Source organism: Camelus bactrianus, chromosome 3 (assembly GCF_048773025.1).
Source record: "Camelus bactrianus isolate YW-2024 breed Bactrian camel chromosome 3, ASM4877302v1, whole genome shotgun sequence".
Taxonomy (NCBI): Eukaryota; Metazoa; Chordata; class Mammalia; order Artiodactyla; family Camelidae; genus Camelus; species Camelus bactrianus.
This window is the reverse complement of record NC_133541.1, coordinates 96,585,805-96,597,570: the sequence shown is the minus strand read 5'-3', so window position 1 is coordinate 96,597,570 and position 11,766 is coordinate 96,585,805. Positions and strand designations below refer to the sequence as shown.

Genomic DNA, 11,766 nt, shown 5'->3' with positions numbered 1-11,766 from the left:
GTATTACTTCTGCAAAATGCAACCTGATGATGAAAAGCAGAAGCTCTAAGGAATGAGCATTGCCAGGGATCCCAGGTGCAGAGATTTCCCTACTCAACCATGAGCAACAGAGCTGTAGAGACCCACTATCTACACCAAACCTTCTGTAGACTCCACCTGTTCTGGGTCCACTTCCTGGATGACCACAGCACAATTTCAAAATCAGAAGTTACTTATCATAAACCATTACTATATAGCCCAAAAGGCTGACACTTGCCCCAGACTCCACTTAGGACCTCTGAACTGAGTCGCTCAGAGTTTCTGCCACTGCCCTGTGTCATACCTGATTTCATGGGTGGAGTGGAGAACAAGCAGGTCAGCAGGGCCACCGTGACTCCCCATATAAACACATGGAGGAAATTTCAGGCCAAACTGCAACCAGAGCTACATACCAAGAATATTTTGATGTTTTTCTTTATTCTGTATGTTTTAGATGGCCTCAATATTTAATGAAAAATAAATCTTTAATATTCAGTTAAAAATAACTTTGCTATACCGTAAAAAATAAAAACCCTGGGACCCAGGGAGTTAAGGACAGCAGGGGCTTCACCTGGATAAAATCCTGTCCATTCAATCCACATGCTGCCTCTCCCCTTGGCTAAAAGTGTCCATGAGGAAGCTTGTTCTGGTTTCACATAATGCCCCTGGGATCCTGCTGGCTGAGTAAAATGCTGTTCCAAGTAGGTTAGGCCTTCAGAGAAAGGGGCAACTTCTGCCCCTTGCCTGAGTAGCCCACATCCACGGCTGCTGCATCACTGTTACGTGGAGGCTGTCCTGTGCTAAGAGCCTCTCAGAGCCAGCTTCCCCATCTAGACAATGAGGAGTTGGCCTAAGCAGCAGCCAGGCCCAGGGGCTCAGAGTCCTATACCCTTGGAGCACACTGGGTAGCACCTCAGGACCAAGGTAGGTAGATGGGATCATAGTGAGATCTGCCAGGTCCTGCTCTCCACCCCATACCCATACACAGCCCTCTCTGCACTCAGGGCAGGTCCCCACAGGCCTGTCTACGGGACTACAGGGAAACACTGAGGAGGGTCTCTCTTTCAGAGCACTTCTTCACCACACTTAGAGAGCAGCCAAACTATCTAAAGGGTCAGGACTTGGAACCGCAGTTTCAATGTTAGACAAAGAGCTGACAGAAGCATTTCTCCTGGACTGAGCTGGGCTTTGTGGGGATGAGCTTTGGCTGAGGGCAGCCTTGCCCATCTTCCTTGTTCTTGTGAAGCTTGTGGCCAGGTATGAGGTGCGGCGGGGGGAGAGGGAAGTTATGAACTTATCTTCCCACTAGTTCCCTCAGCCAGTGCTCACCAAGCTCTCGCACACCCTGTACCCCTTGATGTGGGAAGGAGGGCTGGGGAAGAGAGACAGTGCTGTGACCTTGGCTGACCCTGTAGGGGTCTCAGAGCTGGGACTAGGGTGAGGAGTGAGATGCCCAGGGTGCAAAATGGAAAGAGGCACACTCACTCTTGACTCTGTACTTGCAGAACTTTGAGGGCAAGTGCCTCCTTTAATTTCGTGCCAGATGATGACAGTCCAGGGCAGTCAGTGCTTCTTGAGAAGTTCAGGGGCTGTGGTGGCTGGGGCACTGGTTCTCATTCCAGCCTGGGGGGCTTGGAAGACTTCTCAAAGGAAGTGAAGAGACTGGACTCCTGGAAAAGGAGAACCCCTATCTCAATCCAGCTGACTGCTCGCCTCTGTCCTGGCCACCAAGTCTTTGCCAGGGCTGCCAAGGGCAGGCAGGCCAGCATATCTTCCTCTTGTCCCCTGTGCCCCAGCAGAACAGCCCAGGGGCACCAAGCAAATAAGCTCATGGTAGGGGAGCACATGTGTTCTCAGGGCGCAGGTAGAGTGGAGCCTGGGCCCATGGAACCAGTCCAAGCTTGTGGGGGGCTCTTATCCTCTGCCCTTGCCCTCAGCCTCTCCTGGAAGCAGGTGCCCTCCCTGAGCTACCCAGCCTTAGGGCTCGGAGCCAACCTCACTGTGTCTGGAGAGAGAATGTCCACGAGAAGAACGAAAGCAGGTATCCATGACCGGCTGAGCCTGGTCTCTGAATTGGTTTGCTGTCCCTACTGTCTCTGTTTTGCGTCTGTCCGTCAGTCTGTAATCATCTCTTTGTCCATCTGTCTTTCCATGACCCTGTGTTTTTCCTCCCTCCCTGTCTTGGTGTGTCCCTCTGTCCGTGAGCGACAAGAGGCCGGGCCGGGGGCAGGCGCAGCCCTGTCCTCTCTCGCTCTCATTGGTTCGCAGCCGCTCCCTAGGGGCAGCCGCCGCCAGTCCCGCCCCCCGCCCGGGACCAGAGCGCGCGGGGCCACCTCAGAGCTCAGTCTTCTGCTCAAGACAGGAGCGCAGCAGCCAAAGCCAGCGGGGACAGGCTTGCAGCACATCAGGCATCTCGACAGGGACTCGAGGCTGCAGAACTGCTCCGAAACGCGGCGGCGGTGCGGGAGGACGCGGAGGACTCCCAGCTTTGGCCCTCAGTACACTCCCAGTGTACTAAGCATCTCAGCGGCGCCCGGCAGGGACCTCGAGCTGCGGCCGCACTCACCAGGCACCTCTCAACGCCGCTGCAGCCCAGGGGCGCCCCGGAGCCCGGAGCTCCCCGGAGCTGGGGTCCGAACTGAGAGGGCGGCCGTAAACCCGGGTAGCTTGATTCTCGCCGCGGGTGGCGACGGCGAGAAACAGGGAAAGCCCGGGGATCACGGAAGCCGAGCCGTCCAGCTCCGAGCCTTGGGGTCCGCCGCCTGGCGAAGAGGGCAGCGAAGCGCGGTGGCCCGGGAACTCCGCAGCCCCATTGGCCCCGCGGGCACTGGCTCGCGGTCAGCAGCGCGCAGCGGGGCGCGCCATGGAGGCGCCGGGCGGCGCCGGGCAGCGTGAGGCGAAGTGAGGTGGCTGGGCCGGGGTCGGCGGGCCCGCGGGCCATGTACGGCGACGTGTTCAACGCCACGGGCGGCCCGGAGGCGGCGGTAGGCGGCGCGCTGGCCTTGGCAGCCACGGTCAAGGCAGAGGGCGCTTTGCCGCTGGAGCTGGCTACCGCGCGCGGGATGCGGGACGGCGCGGCCGCCAAGCCCGACCTGCCCACCTACCTGCTGCTTTTCTTCCTTCTGCTGCTCTCCGTGGCGCTCGTCATCCTCTTCATTGGCTGCCAGCTGCGCCACTCGGCCTTCGCCGCGCTGCCCCACGACCGCTCGTTGCGGGACGCCCGCGCACCCTGGAAGATGCGGCCGGTGTAGTGGAGGAGCGAGCCAGGGTGGCGGGCGCCGCGTCTCGATCTCGCTACCAGCAAGCCGGTATGAGAGTGTCAGGGCGCGCCTGACGCCCCTGGAGGACATAGCGCTCTGACCGATCACCCTTCCCGACCTCGAGCGGCACCCTGGGCATAAAGGGAATCCGAGGTTAGAAGACTGCGGAGGGTCCCGAGCCTCGTGGCAGCCGCGAACCAAGGTTCTACTCCACTGGCTGAGCCTCTCTTTTCCGGGCAGCGGGTCTAGCCCGGGTGCCTTCCTGGAAGACTGCGCGCCCGCCGGGACGCGGGAGCCTTCCTCGCCGCTTGCTGATTTACCTACTTTGCGCATCCAACGGGCAGGCGAGGCGAGCGCGCAACCAGACAGGAGCTGCCCGTCCGGAGCCCCAGCCCTATGGCTGTTTTCCCGCAGATGCTACTGCCTCTCCCACTCTTCGGCACCGAGGGTCCCACTAGGATCGGAGCTTGAACTCAGCCAGACTTGGGAATAATGGCCTTTGGGGGCTGCGTCCCCCCTGGGAAGTGAGGGGATGTGGAGATTCAGTGCGTTCCAACCGGGTTCAAGGACCTTTTCTTTGCCCACGTGCGCGAAGGGGAAGCTGGTCTAGAGAGGCAGGGTCCCACCTGCAGCACCCTGTGCTGGGGGATCCGCGTCCCACATATTCTGGGGCCGCATTTCTACAATAAAATCTCACTGAATTAGACCCAGTGCTGAGAATGCTCTGGTCACTGGTTGCGCCACTTTGGAAGGGGATAAAGGGCAGATTGATCCTGAGCAGGCTGAGACCCAAGAGCAGCATGCCTCCCACCTACTGTGACCCAGGTCACTTTTAATGAGACTTAACTCCGCTCAAACCTTCCCCAGGGTCAGGCAGTTAACTTGCTCTGGGAAATGTTTTCGGAGCCAGTCTGAAAGAGGAATTGCTGCCTCATTTGCTGAAAAAAAATTTCTGTATCGGGCTCTGTGGAGACCTTCCCTGCAGGGCCGTTCCTCCCACCTGGCATCCTCCACTCCATTGCTCTTGGGGCTTCTCCTGGGCCTGAACCCTTCCAAGTATTTCTAAACCAGAACCGTGCGGTGAAGGAAGGGCCTGAGGGTGAGGTGATGGGGGTAGCTGCTCAGCATTTCTTCCCCAAGTAGGCAGGAGGCCAGCAAGAAAGCAATGGATGAATAAGCCCAGCTAGGAGGAGCTGATTTCAAAGAACCTGAGAGGGAACAGAAAGAATTATGATAACCTTGACCATTTTCAAAGTTAATCTAATTCTAGGGAGTCTTCTTTATGGCAGTTTAAAAGTTTCATGAGTCACTTGGTTCAGTAGGGCACTAGAGCATAGAGAATATTTGACTAAATGGAAATTTGGTAGATCATCTAATCCACTAGGTTTAAATAATATAGGGGTCACTCAGGTTTTGAGACTCTGAAGAATGCTAAAGACACCTGTCTGGCAAAATGCATACAGGCACACAACTCTGCAAACCTTTTGTAAGGGCTGCCAGGCACTGAAATTAGTTTAAGGACCCAAGCTGAGGATGGAAAAAGACTTGCTAGGGCTCCAGTCTCAGGCCAGGGCTCCCTCCTGCCACTTCTCAGCCAGTACCTAAAATTCCCTCCTGCTTCTCTCCCATGAAGCAGCAGAAATGAGCAGCTGACAATGTTTCATCTTGGGCTTGATTACTCATGTCTTGGACAGCTAACACCAGCCAAGCCTAATGGAGCTAATTCTGTGATACCATCACAGAACACTTTAGTTTGGTTTTGGGAAATGTAACCAAACCTTTCTAGCCTATAGTAATGGTAACCCAGCTAATCTGTGTGATCCTTGGTTGCAGAGAAGATTAAATGGCGTTAAGTGTTAAAGAGATATGAGAGCCCCTGGCCAGCATAATGAAATCACACATTGCTGATATGGGGGACCCTTAGGCCTTAATCTGGGGGCTGTGAGAGGTAGGGGACTAATGTAGAGGCAGTGTATCCCTCCTCCACATCTCCTGAGGGATACATCTCAAGGCAGTATGCAGAGTGGTAAGAAGCACAAGTTCTGGAGTCTATCTGGCTTTAAATCTCAGCTCCACTGCTCAGTGGCTGTGTGACCCCATGCAAATTCCTTACTCTATCTTAACCTGTCTCTTCATCTGTGAAATGGGTATATCACCTAGCTCCACAGGGTTGAATGTCGAACGACATAACCAGTGTAACATGCTAGCACCCAAATGTTAGCTGTTATTGTCACTGAGCCTTAGGCTTGAGGCAGCATTGCTGAAGGGACCCTCCAATAGGATGTGCTTTTACCACGGCTCCCTCTCTACTGTGATCACAAATAAATTCAAGGGGAGAATATGAGTGGATGACTGGTGTAGAGGTCACCTGAAGTTCCTGGGCCAGATTCAGCTGAAGCCAGAGTGATCCAGGAGGCTCTTGAGATCCCTTAATGAAATACTGGCCCAAGGCATTAAGAGGTTAAAGCTAAAAAGTGCTAAGATGGAGACAACTTGGAAAGCTTCTTTCTGATGTCTCTACAGGTTGCAATGGTCTTAGCCACCTAAGCCAAACGCTTCAAAGGACAGGCACTTCTGGAAGAAAGTCCTAGGTGGTTAGATCTATGCAGAGCTGGAATCTAGAAACTAAGCAGGGTCAGTGAGAGGAACCAGATTACAGTTCTGCTTTTTGCCAACACTGTGATGCTGAATAATTTCATTTCCTTCTCTAGGCTAGTGTTAGACTAGTTGAGCGGTAATGGGTCCTTCTGCATGTGGGACCTAGCCCCAGATTCTCCCCTGAAAAGCAGGGATGTGGCTGAGTTCATGCCTGTCTTATGCTGATATGCAGGGTAAGTGGGCCACAATGTGGTAACTGGACATTGACATGGATATCAGGGAGGCCAGTCTATGCACACACATCCTCCTGCCCTTTGTTCTTCCACCAATCCCACGATGCCTCAGAACTACCTTTGGAGAGCTGGGCATGGCAGGCTAAAAATAGGAATAGGTTCATGACACAGGTGTTTGGGCCCCTCTGCCATAACCAGCCACTGGGATTGGGCAAGAGGACTAAGAACACATTTCTGCTGGGGGTGAGGGGTGGCAGGGTGGAAATTGGGAAAGGTAGTTGCAGATGCCAGGAACTAGGGAGAAGCAGCATAATGTACTGACCAAGGGCCTGAATCCTGGAGCCAGGTAACCTCACCTTGGCCATCCATTCTAAGCCTTGATCATGCTTCTGGATTTCTGAGAGCCTGTTTCTTCACCTGTAAAATGATAGAAGATAATAACAGTACCTGCTTCATTTACAGAATGACTAAAACTCACCACCTTTCCATATAAATTAGATCTTCCTCCAGTCCTCTTCATCTCAGCAAAGTGCACCATTATCTGGTTGCCCAAAGTAAAAAGCACATGGTGGTCACTCTGACCCCAAACTCTTCTTCATCCTCCCGTATGCAATTCATCACCACTCTACTCCATCCACTTCCCTCCACTCCATCCACTCCCTTCCATCTCCACCACTGTCACCTAAATTCAAAGCCTAGCATCTACTTTCACCTCTCTAAAAAGCACATGTCCGACCCCAGTATCTGCCTCCTGCCCCACCTTACATTCCAGTTCTTGCTCTCAGGATTTAAAACAAAACCCTAACCTCTGCCTACAAGATGCAGCCCCCACCAACCTCTCAAGCCTTATCTCCTCACACTCCTCTTGAACTCCAGGCTCTAGACACCATGGCCTTTTGATCCCTGAGGCCTCTCTGCCTCAGCTGCTTGTCTCCTCTCCACCTGACTAATGCCTTCTCATCCTTCAGGTCTCAACTTAATAGCTCTTCCTTGAAATGAGTTTGCCTGAGTTCTCAGAGAAGAGCAGTTATATTCTTTCACAGACCCCGATCAGCTCCCTTATCACAACTATTAGGTAACTTTAATTCACACTCCAATGTCTCTCCCTCTACTAACATGTAAGCTGTATGAAGTCAGGGACAACATTCGCCTGCTCACTGCTACTTTCCCAATGCCCAGAACAGTGTCAGGTGTAAAGTAGACATGGAATAAGTATTTGTTGAATGCAATACAGTGGAAAGACAGAGCTAGAGGTTAAGGCAAATTTGCCTGTGGGTTCTTCATCTAAACACTTCACCTGTGATTTTCTGCCTTAAACTAAACTGGTATCAGATGAGGTACTGAGTTGAACTCTCACTGATCAACCCTCCAAGTGGTCAGTGTCCTGGAGGCGGTAACCCACAAAGTTGTTAGCACTGCCATTTCTTTTCTCCATCTATGTAACACGTCAGTAATTCCTGTATCCCCGGCAGAGACTAAAGAGCATGCAATTTACAAGTTTGTACCTTTGGCCGTTTCTGCTTGAATTACTCCTTTTCCTGCAGGGAAGCTGAGATTTTTACCATATCATTCATAGTCTTCTGAATTGCCTTGACTGCGAATCAATTAAATCACTACTTCACATACTGACTGACTCTCTCATCCCTTCCTGGACTTTGATCAAAGCTTTCCTTCTCAATGAGACCTTCCCTGATTTCTTGATTTCAAACTTCAGCCATCTTCCTCCCTCCACTCCTGACATTTCATATCTTCCTTTCCTACTTTTTCTCCTTAGAACTTACCACTACTCTATATATTTCATTTATCTTGTTTTGTGTCTCCATCAACCAGAATGAAGATGCTTTAGAGAAAGAATTTTGTTTTATTCACTTTATGCTCAGCCTGACATCTATTAGGCTCTCTAATATTAACTGGACGAATGAACAAACAACTTGATACTTTTTTTCAGGACCAGAAAAAAATCCAGATATTTAGAAAAACAGGAACAGATTTTTTTTTGCTTGAGTCTCCCTGATTCTTCATTTCTGCCCCTCCTCCACCCTCCAAAACAGATCAAATAACCCTAACCAGATAGGGACTGAAATCATTAAACTATGTTATATTATAGCTTCACTTTCCACGAGAACAGGAATGACTCGCTGTGAGAGCTCTGCTGCCTGGCATAAAGTGTGACTTGCAGTCAGCATTCAGTAAGGGTGAGACTAAGTGAATGAGCAAGTAAGGATAAACTAGGCTAAGGCCTGAACTGTTCTAACAAAGAACATTCCCCACCTCCAAGTTTCTTTTCCACATAACCTTCCAAGGGTAGCACAGCTCTATCACCCTCATCCTTTGGCATCCATGTCCACTGTCACTCATCTCTGCATTCCAACCACAGGGAAGGGGAAAGAGCAAGAGGAATCCTCTTTGGAGCATTATGCCACAATGGCTGATACCTTTCTGCTCATGTCCATTGGTCAGAACTAAGTTGCATGACCATCCCTAGCTGAAAGGGAGGCTGGGAAACGTGGTCTGGGCTGGACAAAGGTCTTTGATGAGTGAAGAAGGAGAGAATTGATATTAGTAAACTTACAGTAGTTGATTAAACAGACAGTAAAAGAAAAGCACCTTTCTTTTCATACAAAGATTGTATTTGCAGGCTTATTGTTTATATATAACTAGTTTGTGCTGCATTCATCATCTTCACCTTCACTGCCATCATGAACCTAGTCTAAAATTCTGTAAAATTCATAGGATTTTATATAAAGAAAAGTAATGTTTACTATTAATCTCAACTTATGGTGACAGAGCCCTTCAAACTCCCTGTGCTTTCCCCCACCCCAACAATCACACATGCACTCTTCAGCAAAATTAATCTTTTATTTTGAAGTACAAATACAGGTCGCTATATTCTGTCTCTCAAAAGCATTACTTGGGTGTCCCACCTGAATGCAATTAAAAGTCTGTTCCTTGGGCACAACAGTTGGGGGTGATATTATAAGATCTAAACCAGGGCACTAAATCAAACTACAGGGTTCTTAACACTGCCACCTCTGTAAGCTATGGAATAAAAAGTATACTCTTTGGCGGGAGGGGGTGGGTATTTTCTCTTGTCAAATACATCTAGAAAACTATGCCCTTTCAACTTTCTCTGGGAAAATATTAAATGTCAACATGTTAAAGCTCCAACTTGACTGTTAATTTTGTAGGTTCTCTAAGCAACAATCCAGGCACTTGACAATTTTGGGGCAAAGGTCCAAAAGTTCAAAGAGAAAGAACAGATACTCTAATTTCTAATTTCTTAGTTGAGTTTCCCCCTTTCCTCTCCTTTGAGGCATGCAATAAAGAGATCTAATAAAGTGCTGAGCTTCAATCCAACCAATTAAGAATAGTCTTATTATATAATTTAAAGCTAAATTCTAGCATAAAAAAATCACATCTGACTTCAGTACTCTCATTCATTCAACAAATACTCGAGTGCTTACAGTATATGAAGAACTGCTCTAGCAGTGGGAACACAGGTCTGGCCGCAGCTTACATTCCCATGAGATGAGACAGTCTATAAACAGAGTAAAGAAAATATGTAGTATTTTGGATGGTGATAAATGCTATAAAAGATGAAAAACTTTTTTTTTGTTCTCCTTATCTTCCAAGATCTTATTTTCCTTCTATTTGATGTAATACATTTTGGAAAAGTCTGCCATTAAACAAAATAAGAGAGAGCTAGCTAAGAGATGACAACGCTCTCTAAGGTATACAGAATTCAAGAAACACTTTGGAACCAAAGCAATTCCTCTGAGAACCCTTTCAGAAAAGGAGCTACAGTTTCACCCATCATCAGCTAAATTTGTGTCAAAGAGAGGAAAGGACTGATGGAGAGTGATGACATGAGCAGGTTAGAAGGATAATACGCATAAATGTTAATGGTTAGCTATTGGTTTGGGATTTTTAGTTTATACTTTTCTGTACTGTTAAAAGTTCTCAGCATTTACCTCACATAAAAGTATTATTTAATATGAAGTAGCAGGTGAGGGGAAAGGGGTAAGAGATTAAGACAAAGTATAAGGAAGCTTTCAAAATCCATCCCAAACATCAAAAAATTGCTTCAGGAAAGGTCTCTCACAGGAACTACACACACATCAATTTGAAACAATATGGATAATACAATCTTAACCACCAACCAAAATCCCCCTTCCACCTCCCACTCAACATACTTTAAGATGGAGATGTTTAAAAAAACTCTCCTTTGTATTTTCCCTGTAGCCCTTTTCCCCTTTAAAATACAACCACAAGAAGTGGTTTAGATAAAAAGAACACAAGATTTTTTTTTACCAGTTTATTAAACATAGGCTTACAAATTCAACAACAAAAAATACTGTAATATTTAAAATGTTAAATAGGGGGAAAGCACTTTCTTATGGCCCACTGAGAGCCTTCTTATAAAATATGAACTGAATCAAAACAGCTGTAATATGGAGTAGCAACAGCCACTGAGTCTCACATCTACAAGAAAACCGAAGCAGCTGTCACAGCTGATCTCTCTGTCACCCGAACTGTTTTGGTTATAGCAATTTGAAAACTATTTATCTTAAATTGGAGAGAAGCCAACACCTCTCACTGTTCACTGAACTCTTTTGCCAGAACAAATGTTTTAAAAATATGCTTCTAAAAAAGACAGCGAAGTTGCTACTAAATACCTTACTAAATGCCTTACACTGGAAATTAAAAAGGCAAAAGAAGAAACTGATTTGCAGAAATGGATTATTTTGATGAAGCCATAGAGAATAAGAGCTTTTATATTTATTCTTTTGGGTTATTTAGTTTGTGTTTCTCCTAGTGGGGGGACATGGATTTTCACTATCTCTTTCTAATTAGAATGAGTTTGTGTTTCTTGTATATAAAACACAGAAGGCGGTAAAAGTAGGCACTTGGTGGGGATGACAGAAATATTTGACTTTTAATTTTTTGAAAAAGGAGAAAATTAAGAAAAACAAGGCTAATTCACAATGTGGGTAATCAAGGGTTAATCTACTAAGGTCAAGTAGCATCAGAAGGAATTCCTCCAAATCAAAGAAGTAGAAGAAATATAACAGTAATAATAATAATAATAGTAATAGTAATAATAAGAAGAATTCTTATGTGGCAGGCACTATTCTAAGTACTTTAATTTTCCCCCAAATCCTATGAAGAAGATTTTTGCTTTACAGATCAGGAAACTGAGGCACAGAGTAGTTAAGCAACTTGCCTAAGGGCACTAAGGAGGCTTGAGGCCCAGGACTTAAACGCAGCCAGGCAGACTCCAAAACCAGCTCTGCTAAGAGCTATTCTATGTCCTAATTGTCCAGTCAAGAACTCTAATTTTAGATAGATCTAAAGAAGAGGAACTAGCGATTAAACTAAAAAACCCCAGGCTCTAGATTCAAATCCTTTTTCAAAACAAAACTAAACTAACAAAGAAAAACACATCAACTCTCTTACAAACAGAACAGAAAAACACATCATTCTGAGCAAACCTCATGCTGAGGGAAAAGGCACAGTATATCCATTCTCTATTGCTAGTGCACGAACACAGATAATGCAGCCACAGTAACTGATAATTTCATTCTTTTTACAACTCCACACAATGAAACATGTTAAGCTGAAACAGAATACCCCCCCAAACAAACAAAAAACACACA

The 11,766-nt window shown here is 47.5% G+C and overlaps 1 protein-coding gene across 1 annotated transcript; it reads left to right on the top strand.

The window, feature by feature from the left end:
* The first annotated feature begins 2,950 nt into the window (after window positions 1-2,950).
* Window positions 2,951-3,984, top strand: SMIM32 (small integral membrane protein 32). Its single transcript, XM_074360730.1, has one exon. It carries the CDS (start codon window positions 2,958-2,960, stop codon window positions 3,267-3,269), a length of 312 nt encoding a protein of 103 aa, XP_074216831.1. The 5' UTR covers window positions 2,951-2,957; the 3' UTR covers window positions 3,270-3,984.
* The last annotated feature ends 7,782 nt before the right edge of the window (window positions 3,985-11,766 follow it).

Excerpts from the sequence above, each read along its gene's own strand:
- SMIM32 (XM_074360730.1), top strand. The coding sequence starts at position 2,958 with ATGTACGGCGACGTGTTCAACGCCACGGGCGGCCCGGAGGCGGCGGTA.